The sequence below is a fragment of the Caretta caretta genome, chromosome 3 (genome assembly GCF_965140235.1).
Source record: "Caretta caretta isolate rCarCar2 chromosome 3, rCarCar1.hap1, whole genome shotgun sequence".
Lineage (NCBI taxonomy): Eukaryota > Metazoa > Chordata > Testudines > Cheloniidae > Caretta > Caretta caretta.
The window spans coordinates 205,082,799-205,097,932 of record NC_134208.1 but is presented as its reverse complement, the minus strand read 5'-3'; the positions used below and the strand labels follow the sequence as shown (position 1 = coordinate 205,097,932).

Sequence of the window (15,134 nt, the reverse complement as noted above, 5' to 3'; positions counted from 1 at the left end):
ATAACACGACATAGGTTGTGACACCAAATAGAAGCAAGAAAGTTAGAAAGGGTTGCAAACAAATGTAAAAATACACATTCTAATGGCTAAGACCTAACTTAACAAGCTACAGTCTTTGTTCAAGGTTCTTCCCCATCTTCCAGTCCCAGAGACTTTGAGCCTCTTGGTCGAAGGAACTCCTTTCTTCACTTGCCAGAGCTCTGTTCCCTTGTGTCTGTCCAGTGATAGGTGCCAAGATGGCTTCTCCATACATCTTCCCAAACTTATTGTTTTGTCCCCCGTCTCAGGCTGACCTCATGGAGTTCTTCCCTTTCTGTGGACTTCCCATCCCCCTGCTGATCTGTATGTAAAAAGGGCCTCTATTGTTTGTGGTCACATCGTGCTGAGTGGATACACTTTTATAATACAGTAATGTATACAATCAGTTGTTTGAATTACTTCTCATTTGAGGTTTAGATCCCCTGTCTTTATAGTCCAGATAAGGTTTCTCTTTCTTGCTGGGATGCAGATGTCAAGCTATCTTTGCCCCTGCTTGATAGCTTTGTTACCTTTTATGTAATTAGATCTATGTTGTCTCTGCCTGACAAGCAAATACACATTCCTTTGTCTAGGACAGATTGGGTTTATGTACTGTTTGCCAAACACATTTTAAGAAATAATTCTAGCACATATTCATAATTCTTTGTACACACCCTGTACACGTATCATGCAAGAACGTTAACTATCAGTGAGTTATTAGTTTACTAATATCTTATGAGATACCATTTAAATATATTTCAGAGTAGCAGCCGTGTTAGTCTGTATCCACAAAAGGAAAAGAAATACTTGTGGCACCTTAGAGACTAAGGTGACAAAAGTACTCCTTTTCTTTTTTCATTTAGATATAGCTCATGACAAGTGTTAGGTGCAGTGAGTATGTCAGGCCTGAGAAGAGCTGCGGACACAAAGTAGTGAACCACAAATGCGCATCTGTGTCACAGTCGTCCTTTTAGTTATGAATCTAATTAGCTCTTATGTAAACACACAATTCACAGGCAAGATGTGAACAAGGAAGTGCCATAATAACGGATATGGAGTTTCACTGTATTGTTTTCCACACTGCTGCGTGCTCTGCACGAGCTGCAAATTCAAGTCTAGCTTTCTATTTACAGCTAGAAGCTTATCCAACTTGCTTGAATAAACAATCTCTGTGGATAGAAAGTCCACGCTTCAATAATAGAATACAGCACTATGAATATACTACTGACCCATTTCAGCAGGATGGTGACAGTTAAATGCTCAAGGCGATTAGAGAAGCTACACAAACAGAAAACCCAGTGATAAAGAGGGATTTCAACTATCCCCTTATTGACTGTTACATGTCACCGCAGGAGAGGAAGCAGAGAGAAAATTTCTGTGCAGCATTTAAATGACTGCTTCTTGGAGCAGCTAGTTATGAAACCCACTAGGGGAGAGGCAATTCCTGATTTTGTGGAGCGCAGGATCTGTAGCGCCCCGCAAATATGTGGATATCCGCTTTATAGCTGTGGATGCGGATAGCTGTAGACCATGTTGGCAGATTGTGGATGGATGCGGATCCAAATTTTAGATTAGAGCCCTGCAAATCTGCAGCTATCTGATTTATACCCATGGACCATGTTTACGGATCACATGTAGACAGAAATTTTGTATCCGCACAGGGCTCTAAGGATTTGGGCCAAGAGGTGAATATAGCTGAACCACTTGCTGATCGTGCCCATAAGGCAATTCAATTTAACATCCTTGTAAGGGGGGGAGGGAATACCAAAGAAACCAACCACAGTAGCATTTAACTTTAAAAAGGAGAATTACACAAAAACGAGGAAGCTAATTAAGCATAAATTAAAAGGAACAGTGCCAAGTGTGAAACGCCTGCATGGACACACCATAATAGAGGCCCAAATTAAATATATCCTCCCTCCCCCCCTAAAAAAAATGAACAGTAAGAGGTCCAAAAATATGCCAGAATGGCTATACAGCAGAGTAAAAGAGGTGGTTAGAGGCAAAAAGGCATCCTTTACAAACTGGAAGTGAAGTCCTATTGAGGAAACTAGAAAGAAACAAACTCTGGCAAGTCAAGTATAAAAGTCAGGACAAAAAAGAATTTGAAGAGCAACGAGCAAGACATAAAAACAGCAAAACATTTATGAAAGTACATCAGAAGCAGGAAGACTGCCAAACAGTCAGGGGAGCTACTGGACAATCAAAGTGCTAAAGGAGCACTCAAAGGAGACAATGCTGTTGAACACCAACTAAATGAATTCTTTGGATCGGTCTTCACCGCAGAGGATGCGAGGGAGATTCCCACACTTGAGCCATTCTTTTTAGGTGACAAATCTGAGGAAGGGTCCCAGGGGTGCTGGAACAGTTTTCATAGTGGGGGTGCTGAGAGCTGTTGAATCAAACTGTAAACCCTGTATATGATGGAAACCACTTCAAGTGAGGGGGTGCGGTAGCACCCGTAGTTCCAGCTCCTATCAACTGTCCCAGATTGAGGTATCATTAAAGGTGGTTTTGGAACAAATGGATAAATTAAGCAGTAGTAAGTCACCAGGACCAGATGGGATTCACCCAAAAGTTCTGAAAGAACTCAAATATGAAACTGAAAAACAACCAGCTATGGTATGAAACCTCTTGTTTAAATCGGTCTCTATACCAGATGCCTGGAGGACAGGTAATGTAACACTGATTTTAAAAAAAGGCTCTGGACGTGATCTTGGCACTTACTGAAGTTAGTCTTAACAGCCTGTATTAGGCACAGTGGTTGAAGCTATAGTGAAGAACAGAATTATCAGACAGCTAGATGAACATGGCTTTTGTAAGGGAAATCATGCCTCACCAATCTATTAGAATTCTTTAAGGGTGTCAACAAGAGTGATCTGGTTGACATTGGGTACTAGGACTTTCAGAACACCTTTGACAAGATCCCACACCAAAATCTCTTAAGCAAAGTAAGCAGTCATAGGATAAGAAGGAAGGTCCTCTCATGGATCAGTAACGCGTTACAAAATAAGGGGATGGATCACTTGATAATTGTCCTGTTAATTTGCTCTGAAGTGTCTGGCATTGGTCAGTGCTGGAAGACAGGATATTGGACTACCTCAGGGGTTCTCAAACTTCATTGTACCGTGACCCCCTTCTGACAACAAAATTTACTACACAACCCCAGAGGGGAGACAGAAGCCTAGGCTCACCCAAGCCCCACCACCCTGGGTGGGGGGGCCAAATCCAGATCCCAAGGGCTTCAGTCTCAGGCAGGGAGACTATAACCTGAAGACCTTGGGCTTTGGCCCTGGGTGTTGGGTTTCAGCTTCAGCGCCAAGCCCAACAAGGCGAATGCCAGCCCTGGCAACCCCATTAAAAAAGGGTCGTGACCCATTTTGGGGTCCCAACCCACTGTTTGAGAACTGTTGGGCTACATGGACTATGAGTCTGACCCAGCATGGCCCTCTTTCTGTTCAAAAGCAAACCTGTTCAGTCCTTTTCGGGTACTGTCCGGTTGGTAGTCTTTAAAATTATGGATTAGCTGTACTTAAATACGTAATTTTGAGTGATGACAAGAAAAGCTCAAGTGTATGATTCAAAGGAATGAAACAAATGAGAAAAGTTGACACATACACAAAGCAACACCATCTAAGAACTACCCCATAGTATTTATTCAACATTTACAACACTATCTTGTTACTCTCCCTTCTTACAAACTCGTTTTTATGAAATGAGTCTCAAAAGTGACTCCTGTATTTTAGGACTAATTATTAATCAATAAACTTATTTAGTCGACTTAACGTATTAACAGAAAGCAAGATACCTTTCTAGTCCGTGAGGGATATGGTTGCCGTTTTTACTTATTTATTTTAGAACTAGCATCAGCTTTCAGTTCTTAAATCGTCAGTTCTTAAATTTCAAAACCACAGACTAAGGTTTCTGAAAAATATTCAGGCATCACTATACATCTCTCCCCCCCGCCCCAGGTTCTGATCCTGCAATTAGCTCTGCATGGGTGAGCCCCCTTCGTCTATGCAACACCCCAGTGAAATCAGTGGGGCAGTGTTGGCACAAGAGTTTTTGCTTGGGACTCATTGCTCAATTGGGGGCTAAGATACAAAGCCTCAGTTTCATTCTCACTTTGCTCTATGTGAGAGACGCAGCTTTGTACGAAGGCAGAGAAGTCTGTAGGAGAGCTCCCTCTTGTTAGAGCAACCTCTTGTTTTATATGGTTCTTAGGGGTAGTCTTCAGCTATGCAAATTATATTTCTGCTCCTCTTTTGTGGAGCATGTCTGCTAAAGCAACCAACTTGTCTTAACATCCTGAGTGATTGCTTAATGAAGGTTTAATTAGAATTCTTAGCACTTGTAGTTTTTCTGCCTTCAAAGGGACACTGTCAACATAAAAATCATATGTTGTAAACAGATGAGAGATTAACAAGAGCTGAAATGTTTAAAATTAAGTCTACTTGTCACTACCTATGCTTTTATTGTTTGCATTTCACTCAGCTCTGACAATGCAAGTTTTGCTTTGGTTCAGAGTCAATTTCACTTTCATGTTCTCAGTTCAGCAAGGGTTAGGTTTCAAACACTGCAAGAGTGTGATAGTTTGCTTACATAAACTTTTAACTGGATTTTTTTCTTTAATTGTCAGAACATTTCTATTGATTTCAGGTTTTATAAAAGCTTGCTGCAAAATGTAAATATCAGCCCAATTTAAGTTGTCCCATTAAATCCTCTTTGTACCCCTGTGAAGTAGGCAAGTATTAGACCCAATTTTCAAATGGACACTGAGGCAGAGATATTAAGTGATTTGCCCAAGGTCAAAGAGGGTCAGTATTGGAGACTATATTAAAACTCAGGACTTCCTGCTTCACTTCTGTGCTCAGATCATACCCCTCTAACTTGTCTCAATTGAATTATTGTTTTTTTTCCTTCTCTGTGTATTCTTCAAGGCGCAGGAGCCATTTGTTCCAATACTGAGAGCACAGATCTGAGTCCATGAAATGTGGATGTGCAGGGGAACCATCTTTATAAGAAACCACAATAAGTCCACAATTAACCTGCAATGAAAAGCATAACATCAGTTGTTCAATATCAACAGGCAGGTTCAGTAGACTATTCCCAAGATTAAACTGCATTTTCACCACGTAGATCAATGTAAAGCTAAAATAAAAACCACTAACTTTAATAAGCAATGTTATTCACAATAAAGCACTAGGAGCCCAGTTTTCCAAGGTATGGAAGTGCCCAATGATTTGGAGTTGTAGGTGCTCAGCAATCCTACATATCAGGCCTTAAGGGTCTAATCCTGTGTTCTGGACACTGACAAAATTCCCATGGACTTTGAGTAGATTTTTGCTTGTGCCAGTACAGATTCAGGCCCATGCCATTCAGCAAATCAGGCTGTAAGGAAATGGTTCCTTCTGCATGTTCCACTAACTATCAGACTTGTCAAATAAAACAACATAAAAAGTTAACAGTGAAGAATAAAGTGATATCATTGGCCTAACAGAGCCATTAAAAAAAAAAAAAAAAGAGGGAACAGAACCATGTAGCTACTTCCTATATTTCTCAGAGAAATGATCTTGCCATAGCATTATACAAGTCCTCAGCTTAACTGATCTGTTTCTTTCCTCTCCTAAAAAGTCCTTGACAGGGCCTTGGGTATCCTGTCATTTTCTCCTGCTTTAATCTTCCCTCTCCAAATCAGGAACTGCCATCCTTCAGCCCAAGCTGACCCTCTTTGGAGTCTATAAACACACGTCCCTTCCTCAGCTGTTGAGTAATGGGCACCACTTCCCTTCATCGCCAAGGAATGGAGTAATGTTCCCGGATGGTTTAAGGAGGGCATTTAACCACATCCATTCAATTGCCAGTGGAGTAAGGCACTCTTCTAGGAGGCAATGAGGGGTGCTTGTTGCTAGCTCATTTCCTTGTCTGCCTGCTCTCAAGTTTGATTCCTCTCCTCCCCTTTCACGTGCCATGCTCACGCAAAGCAGCATGGAGCTGGATGGTTCTTCTCCCCCACTGTGTGTTGCCACGTGCTATGTTCTCACTGTAAACTGGCTTGCTGCGTTAGGGTTTGACTTTCCGTAGGGCTGTGCACCTGTAGTTCCCACTGAGTTCAGTTGGAGATTTGGGAGCTCAGCACTTCTCAATAGTTGTGCCATTTGCTAAGGGCCTGATGAGTGGAAAGTTCCTTGAGTACACTGACAACATACTGCTGACCAAGGGAGGCAGCAGGAGCAGCAATGATGATGGAATTAACTTAGGCTGGGACAGGTGCAAGTGTGTAAATGCTAGCTGCAGTTCTATATTGGATGGGGGTGACTAGAGGACGTGAGTGGGGAAAATGAAGTTGATGTGAGTATTGCTGCTTGTCTCAGCAGGTAGTAGGCCTACTGACCTGGAAGTCATAATTAGCATCATGGTTTATGGCTCCGGTATATGCTGCAACCTGTAGTGGGTTGTCAAATGTGTTCCGGAGATACGGCTTTGATTTCTCTGAAGTCTTCCAGTCAATCACACATAACTGGCCTCTGTAAAACCAAGCAAAAGAGGAGTATTTTAGTTAAACTACGTGCTAATGAAAAAAACGTGATGTCAGACTCGTAAGTCAAACACTTTACTCTATTTCTCCTGTTTCCTGCTGATGAAGTGTCATTTGTTATTATCACGTTGCTGGTGCCAGCCTGAGTTATGAACTCCTTCTGCACAGGCTGGATTAGATCCAGGGACGAATAAGTACAAATACCAATGGCAGTTCTAAATGACACCACTTTGGTTCACTTAGCCCTTTCGTGCTAACGTGCCACTCCATTGCTGTGCAGAGATGGCTTGCTAAAAGAATAGCAGCACTGCTGTTAGCAGGGCAATCTGTGTGATCTCCCCTGTTCCTCTCCTCCAATCCCTATTTCTCATCCTGAACCTGCCTGACCTCCCCTGTTCCATCCCTGGTGCTGCTGCTTTGATGCTTCTTCAGCTTTGCAGTCTCTCTGGCTTCCTCCCCCAGACCACTCAACCTCCCAGCTGCTATGTGACGTGTCCTACCATCTTAGCCACATAACATCAAATAGGTCAGATCTGGCCCACAAGCCAGCTGTTTGGTCACCAAAGTCATATAAAACACAGTGCGATATAACAGGAGAACCAGCATCTCACCGATACTCAGCCACACAATCTACAAGCCCTGAATAGTGAAGAGTCTCATGATGAACTGCACTTTCAAGAGCTTTTACTCCACTGATGTCTCTCAGGACATGCTGCACACTGGCTAAGTAGCCAGAGACCGTGGTATCTTTTTCCTGCTCCTTCAACGGGACCTCTTCAGATAAAAAGACAGATTCCAAAGCTGCATGGAATAGTTTTCCTTGAAAGAAGATGTCTATGAAAGATGACAGAAAAAAGACCTTTAAAACCCCTTTCTTAATAAGCAATGCTCATATATGGGATAAATATGTATTTTTAAAACTACTATATAGTTGAGACTCTAAAATCAGCCCCATTTTGGTGCTGAAACAGCTTCAAGGCTATAGGAAGGGAACAAATAATGGAATTATTTAAGGTATTAATCTAAATTAGCCTGTGTTCATGAATTGTCCTGGAGCAATTGACGATGTAGTCAGATTTATTCTTTAGTCAAACATATTTGCCATACAATTTCTATGAATCAGTGTTGGCCTGTAGAATGCTTTTGAGCAGTTCATCGTATTTGATATCAAAGCTGTGATGGTTAGTTTTAACTGGATGCATCTGCTACCTAATGGAACATAACTCTTAGGATAAGGTTTGAGTTAGGAATGATAGCTGCTTAAAATGTGCTGTTTCTGTAGAACATTCTTGCTAATATGTTTGTTCATGAAAATATTCAAGAACACAGACGCAGTGTGAATACAGCAAATTCAGCTTTTCAGTTGAGCAAAAATTTATGTAAGAAGTTTCAAAGTATTAGCCAAGCTCTAGGTATAACAAGAGCTAGCCAGCACCCCCAAGATTGGGCATTTCAGCAGGACTAGGGTGCCTTAGCCCCACTGACCATGGGGAAAATCAGTTAACAGTCTTTATGAATTAAAGACCTGATATGCACTAGGACTTCACAGAAAAACTTGGAATTCACATATAAAGTTAAGGACTTCAGTATATCAAGCAAGCTGTGTGGCTGCCCAAATGCTGGTTGGTTTGGAGCACACAGCAGGACCAAAGACTCTTAGAGCCTCAGACCTGTTGAGACAGACAGTGGTCTAAAATCAGATAACTGGCCAGCAGGCTTTGAAGTTTGCACTCCACGTCTGGGTCCCTGAATGCAAATACCAAAGTCTCCAAAACTGTCATGTCCAGTTATTCAAAAATTCTGGGTGTCCCATGATCCTCAGACAATCAGTTATATAGTGCAGTGAGCCACTTTATTCCCAAACATTAAAAAAAATATATATATCATTCTATCTGTAGAAGTGCTAGTCAAACTCCATAAATCAGGTGGGAAGTATCAACCTGTTGCAGATTCTAGCAAGTACTACCAAAATAATGGGGGTTGGAGCAAGGAACTCCTAAATTCGAATCCCATTTTACCACTAAGTACTATTAGGTTATTGGTCCAACCCCTGTGGTTTTTGTAGTCAATGGGAGTGTCCCTGAATAAGCAATCAGGGAAGGCCTCAAAATGTGGTCCATTAATACCAGGCATTCTTGTGAAGTGCTTTGGGATTCTGAAATGGACGCTGCTATATGGATATGCAAAGTGTGTGTCTTCTAGGGCCAGATCCGGCAGCTATGTTATTGAGCACGGCCCATTATTTTCAGAAGCACTTTGGTTAGACTTACTTTTAGTATATTCTGCAAAACCATCTTTTCCAAGTTCCAGAATCATCCGCTGCTTCCACCTCTTCAGGTAGAATGCCTGGTCCAAAGGCATGGTTTGCTGAAGAACACTCGTCACACTGGGCACCTTGTGCCTTTGTAAACTGATTTTCAGCAGGTGCTTTCCGTCACTGTTTGAAGGCAAAGCTCTCTTATTGGAGTTTATCAGAGGGACCCAGTTTTTTGGAATTTTTGCTTCAACATCCTTAACTGGAGGCTTAAATTTACTCACTGGTCCATATATCAGATTATCTTCTTCAAACAATGTTTCCGGTGTCTGAGGGCTGGCTTTGGAAGATGTGACAGAACGGACCAAGTTCATGTATCTTTCTTGGTCAACTTGTTCATAACCATTCTCTTTTTTCTTCTTGCTACAAAGGTAGGAGGAGATACACAGGCACACACATGGGACTTGATTTTTGCAAAAATGTTCTGTGAACAGCATTTTTAGTCTCCCAGATTTTCTGGTTAATAGCTTGAGGGATTTCATTCCCTGAAGCAGCATTTATAGATGGTTAAACAGAGTTTTCTTTCTTCCGTTAGGAGCATTCATAACCTTCCATAATTTCCCACTGTAGAAAAAGAATTTCCATGATTTGAAGAGTTACTGCAACTCTTTAGTATCATCAAGCTATCATCTCCCTTTACAAATTAAAGCTGCACAGTATTCATTAGTGCCTTTCATATCAACTGAACTTCAACCACTTTGAGTTAAACAATACAGTAATAGTGAGAAATAATAGCAAATGGAAAGATAAAATAAGAGGTATAGACAAGAGGAAAAATTATTTTCTGATTTGAAATGAGGTGGAGAGAAGGCTGTTGCAAGTGGGAGAAGCTGCAGTGCAGAAGGCTCTGCCTCTTACAGTAGCAAAACTGTAGGAGGGTACAGAGAAGATGGTACTACATGCAGGGAGAAAGAGACAAGCTACATGGGCTAGACAGAAGCAAGTCCTGGAGCAGAATTAACTGACTAGAGAGGGAAGATGAGCTCTTTGGGAATGGTGGGGATCTGTTTGTTCTTGGTACGTGTGAGAAAGCAGCCAGCAGTTTTATGTACAGCCTAGAATCTGGAGAGCTGAGACTTGGAGAAGCCTGAGAGAAGGGAAATAAAAAATATTCACAATCTTCAAATACCAGTTTAAGCTGTTTTGGAAAATATATATTTTAAATTAAAAATTTAGATCTTTTTTCTAACTGAGAATAAAACAAGTCCTATTTTTAAGCTAAGACATTTTAGGATATTTCTTTAATAGAAGCTGCAGACCAAGATAGTCTAGCTTATAGTCTGGCTCTGAAAAGTATGTTGTAGTTGCAATTTTTGGTTCTGACCCTGAGTAGTTGCACTGAAATAACTGTTTCCTAGTATGCTTAAAATTAAACATAGGCACAAGTCTTTGCACTATTAGGGCTTAAGTTTCCTCTACTGAGAGCTATCCACTTAGCAATCAAAGTTACTTCATTCCATGTTTTGCAAATAAAACATGCAGGCAATATGTATTACAAGCTAACACGACTGCTTTGTTCTTGAAACACTTCAGTATTTTTCATTTCATTCACTGCATTTCTCAAACACTCCACACGCTGTTCAAACAGTAGGAGTACTAGGAAAAAAAATACAAAGGTCTTGATCTTATAAATTAGTCTAGACAGGGACATCCCTGTGCTCATACGGAGTCCCGATGAAGTCAATGGGGCTCACAGAACAACTTGCAAGATCTGTGCCCAAAAGCGCTTACAGCTTAGTAGATGGAGCAATCCTAGTGACAAAGGACTTTATGCAGTCCCAGTTAAGGTGCTTCCCTTACTAGCAATTCATCAAGGGAATTGCTAGTAATTTTAGGATTACGTCGTGGACTATAAAAGAGAAAGAGAGGAAAAAAAAACCAAACAAGAAAAATCACAATACAAGCTGTTCCATCCTAGAATTGTTTGGACTGGTTTGTATAATATAAGTTAACCATAAGGAATGTAGTGGAAATGAAAAAGAAACCATAACTTCCTGGTCAATATAGCTATTATCATTTTTTCTGGTTTAGAATAAAAACAAAGTACTTTTAAAAAGGAAACCTTTCCTACTAAGACATTTTGAATACCAAAGTATACAATTTCCCGATTTATTACATTTGTATAGCAGAGATGACAGTATCCAAGCTTAAAGGGATAAGTCAAAATCTTGATCTACTTAAAAAAAAAATTAGGATTGTGTTGTGTCCTGTTATGTTTGCCATGTCCTCTTATATCTGTTAGCTCTTTTCCAGTGTGCAACAATGGGAAATTGACATGAATCTTGCTCTGAGCATCCTGACATTCAGACTCTTGTCAAGTTTAGTTTCCTGCCTGCACACAAGAATAGAGCAGTCAGGTGTAGTAGGGAAGGGCAATCCAATCCATTCCAATCATTTTCTTACTAAGACAAGGTGTGCAACTATTGCCAAAATTAGATCATGAGTAGTAACCATGTAGATTGATTTTATGTAATGGGCTAAATTCTGCCCAGTTCAATCTCATTGAAATTAATTGCACAAGCTTTGAGTAAAACCTGAACAATATCAATTTTTGTATTACTTCTTATTTTTATTTGGTGGCAGGATGTTTTTCTCCAGTTTTGCTCTTCCTACAGTAGGGGCTGGATCCCTTCTTTTTAGTAATACATTTATTCTTTCTGGTAGTGTAAAGAAGTACTGTAGTTTGCATTAAATACACATCTGTTTCAGTTCTTCTCAGTCACAATTATAAAATCAGTCCACCTTGGGCTTCTTGTGAGCCTTATATTTCATGTTTGGTATCACTGAACAGAAGCTTAACTGAATAGAGAATTAATTAAAACAATCTGTTCTTGCCAGTAGGTACTATTCTTTAATCCTGTGACCACTCTTCATTTTTAATAGAATTATTTCCAGTCTCTGATTTAGGTCAGTTACCGGTCATAATTTGCTACTTGCTAGACAAAGAATAAGGAGTGATGTTTGTAAATTATGAAAGAGATATAAATTCTAAAGACTGTCAAAATATACTATCTTGTGTATGAAATGATGTGAAGTGGTGAGCATAGCAAATTGATATCTAAAGGTCAGCCGTTGTTACCAGAAGCAAGTTATTTCAGGGAAGCATTGTTTCATTACAAAAATCTGGGTAGGGTGATAATCCATTCTCCCTTGCTCACACTACCAATTTTAGGGATTGGAGGAAATTTATAACCTACCTGCTAGCATGCACGTGCCCATTGACCTCTCATGCCGACATACAGAAGAAAGTCTTATGACGAATACAAACTAAAGGACATTTTTGAGTTTTTATGAAGGAGAATACTAAGCTCTATGCCCTGAATCACATGATGTTTGTATGTAAAGAACCCATGATCACTTACAAAGGAAAATTAAACTCTGCCTAAACTCACTGTACAGAGAGACAATTAAAAAAAAAAAATCTAGTCCTACTCCTTCAAATTCAGTGATAAATCCTGGTCACGTGCCTTAGAGTTGCACGTATGCCAAGAAGACTGCTGCCTACTGGGTGGCAAATACAAGCCACTAATGCCACCTCAGTGGTAACTGCAATGAGCATTACTTAACTTATTTATAACAATAGTATCTAGTTCTGATATTGTACTTTTCATCCATAGCGCTCAAAGCCCTTTATAAAGAATGTCAGTAACATTACCCCCGTTTCACAAATGGGGAAACTGAGGCACAAAAGGCAAAATTATTTGCCCAAGATCCCTGAGCAGTCGAGTGCTCTAACCACTAGGCAACACGTGTTGCCAGTTTTCACTGCATTGAGGTGAGAGTCCCCCTTCCTGGATGTTGACTTTAACAGAGAAAGTTAAAAGGTCTCTCTGGGGATGTGTGTTGCAGTGAGGCAGCCTAGCCTGGTGACTACAACGGCAAACTGGGAGGCGGGAGATCTCGGTTCTGTTCCCAGCCCAGTCACTGGGCTGCGGGGTGGCCATGGCCAAGTCACTTTCCTGGCTCCGTGCCTCAGTTTCCCCATCTATAAAGTGTGGGATGACGGCGCTGTCCTCCTTTGCCAAGCGCTGGGAGGTCCGGGGTGAAGAGGGCTGGATGCTGTTAGTACAGTGCCTCCTTCCCTGAGGAGAACTCTGTCTCCACGCGGCTCGGGGCAGCGGGAGGCTGTTGCCCCACCGAGGGCCCGGCCAGAGGGGGACACGGCTCAGCCCAGCCGAACCCGTCTCTCTCGCCAGACTCGGGGCCCTTGCCCCGCTCCCCAGCCGAACGCTCTCCCTCCAACCGTTAACGCCGTTACCTCCGCTCACTCAGCGCCCGGCCTGCCGCTACCTTCCCGCCAGAACAGCGCGCCGCCTCTCGGGATTTGTTGTTCTCTCCCTCCTTCCCTCAGCCTATCGGCTGTACAGAGCTTTGATCCGAAGAACTACAACACCCACAATGCATTTCGCCTCCCTCCTCGGCGCGGAGCTCGGCGGTTGAGATTTACGTCAGCGGAAGGTTGCAGTTGTGATAGGAGAGGGGGGTGTGAACACGTGACGGAGACGGGTGACGCCCACTTCCCAACTAAGGGCAGGGTCGCCGAGCGTACATGCCTAGCCGGGCTTTCCCGCCCGGAGCCAAAATGGCCTCCCCAAGCCGGGCGCGTGCTCCCCCTTCTGGGAAACACGTTTAGGTCTCTATGGTGGGCCGCGCGCGTGCTGCTGGGAAGGTGGGGGAGGCGCTGAGGAGGCGGCGCCCGGCCCCGCTCGCGTGGGTCAGGTGGCCTGAGCCTATATGAGCCGCCGCGGGCCCTGAGGGAAGGGGGCGGCTGTGGGTGAGCAGCGGCGGGCGTTATGGCTGCGCTGCCCGAGGAGGTGGAGGAGAAGAGGAAGGTATGGGGCGGGGCTCGGCTCGCTGTGGGGCGCCCTGGTGGCTCAGGCCCCCCCCTCTGGGGGCTGCTTCCCTACCGGGGACTGAGACCCCCCCCCTGCTCCCTCTCCCTTGGGGCCGCTTCGCCCCTTCCCCGGGCTGGATCCTCCTCCCAGTGGGGCTGTGACCCCCAAACATCCCTATTCCTTGCCAAGGGGCTGCTGGCTGAGCCACCCCTGCTGGGGGGCGGATGACCCCCCCCCCACCGGTGGGGCTGGCTGCCCGTCCTGGAGCCCCTGGCTGGGCTCTGCCCGGGGATAGGTCTGTCACTTGCCTCCCCCTTGTGCTGCGCTCTTTGCCCTGTCCCCGTCTTCGCTCCCTGCTCTGCTGCCTGCCCCCTGCTTTAAATTCCCCTGTGTGTGTGTGTGTCTTGACTGTGCCTGTACCACGGGGGCAGGGCTGGTGCTGTAACTAACACACCGTGGCCCCTCCCCAGGGCACCGTGACTACTGACCCTAGCCACGTGAGACCTGTGGAGGCAACGCAGAATAGCTCTCCTGGAGCGGCTGAGTGACTTCAGTGTCTTTGAAAGCTGAAACCCCAAATGCCTTAAACAAAATGCTCCCTGTACTCTAGGATTGTGTGTTGATACAGTAGGGAGGAAAAGGCAACATCAGCTTAATACCCACAGCTCCAGTGAAGTACTAAGGGAGTGTGTAAGGGCACGAAAACAGATTGCCTTAAGCCAAATACCTGATCTGTGGGCAGGATCTGGTCTCTGTCTACTTATATGGCTGACTTGGTCTGTCTAGCCTCCATGGTTGCAAAGAGAACTTTCCAGATGTGACCCCCCCCCCTGTTCCTCAGATGTTATTGTCAACTGCTGGAAATGGCCCACCTTGATTATCACTATAAAAAGCTCCCCCCCACTCTCCTGCTGGTAATAGCTCACCTTAAGTGATCACTGTCTTTACAGTTTTCAGAGTAGCAGCCATGTTGGTCTGTATTCGCAAAGAGAAAAGGAGTACTTGTGGCACCTGAGAGAGTAGCAAGTTTGTTTGAGTGTGGGCTTTCGTGAGCTACAGCTCACTTCGTCGGATGCAGCTGTAGCTCATGAAAGCTTATGCTCGAGTGGATTTGTTGTACTTGTGGCACCCTAGAGACCTCCTTTTCTTTTTTCTCTTTACAGTGTGTATGGTAACACCCATTGTTTCATGTTCTATGTATATAAATCTCCCCACTGTATTTTCCACTGAATGCATCCAATGAATTGAGCTGTAGCTCACAAAAGCTTATGCTCAAATAAATTGGTTAGTCTCTAAGGTGCCACAAGTACTCCTTTTCTTTTTGCGAATACAGACTAACACGGTTGCTACTCTGAAACCTGTCATGATGTGCTGTTGTCTTCCTGAGTCTGCAGGCAGCTAAAGTAATGATGGAGGGGGGGTAAACTCT

General features: G+C 43.3%; 2 protein-coding genes across 4 annotated transcripts in view; one reads left to right on the top strand and one right to left on the bottom strand.

Moving 5' to 3' along the window:
- Positions 1–3,652: 3,652 nt before the first annotated feature.
- MGME1 (mitochondrial genome maintenance exonuclease 1) lies at positions 3,653–13,443 on the bottom strand. Of its 2 annotated transcripts, none has more exons than XM_048842476.2 (5): positions 13,129–13,443; positions 8,827–9,434; positions 7,168–7,390; positions 6,413–6,545; positions 3,653–5,066 (listed from the first exon to the last, which is right to left on the bottom strand). In XM_048842476.2, exons 2-5 carry the CDS (start codon positions 9,365–9,367, stop codon positions 4,923–4,925), a joined length of 1,041 nt encoding a protein of 346 aa, XP_048698433.2. In that variant the 5' UTR covers positions 9,368–9,434; positions 13,129–13,443; the 3' UTR covers positions 3,653–4,922. The 2 variants fall into 2 exon arrangements, with proteins under 2 accessions (XP_048698433.2, XP_048698434.2); XM_048842477.2 differs by lacking the exon at positions 13,129–13,443 and adding an exon at positions 12,068–13,122.
- Positions 13,444–13,545: 102 nt separating this feature from the next.
- Positions 13,546–15,134, top strand: part of SNX5 (sorting nexin 5) — a 37,496-nt gene continuing 35,907 nt past the window's right edge. The window contains exon 1 of one of the 2 annotated variants that reach the window (XM_048842474.2): positions 13,546–13,702. In XM_048842474.2, the coding sequence (XP_048698431.1) occupies positions 13,664–13,702 (39 nt within the window). In that variant the 5' untranslated portion in view covers positions 13,546–13,663. The remainder of the gene's footprint in view (positions 13,703–15,134) is intronic. The other variant, XM_048842475.2, reaches the window with a different exon arrangement.

Coding starts and splice junctions, on each gene's coding strand:
- MGME1 (XM_048842476.2), bottom strand. CDS start 9,367: ATGCTGCTTCAGGGAATGAAATCCCTCAAGCTATTAACCAGAAAATCT. Junction 7,391..8,826: donor TTTTGCAGAATATACTAAAA/GTAAGTCTAACC, acceptor CATCTTTCATAG/ACATCTTCTTTCAAGGAAAA. Junction 6,546..7,167: donor GATTGTGTGGCTGAGTATCG/GTGAGATGCTGG, acceptor TTGGTTTTACAG/AGGCCAGTTATGTGTGATTG.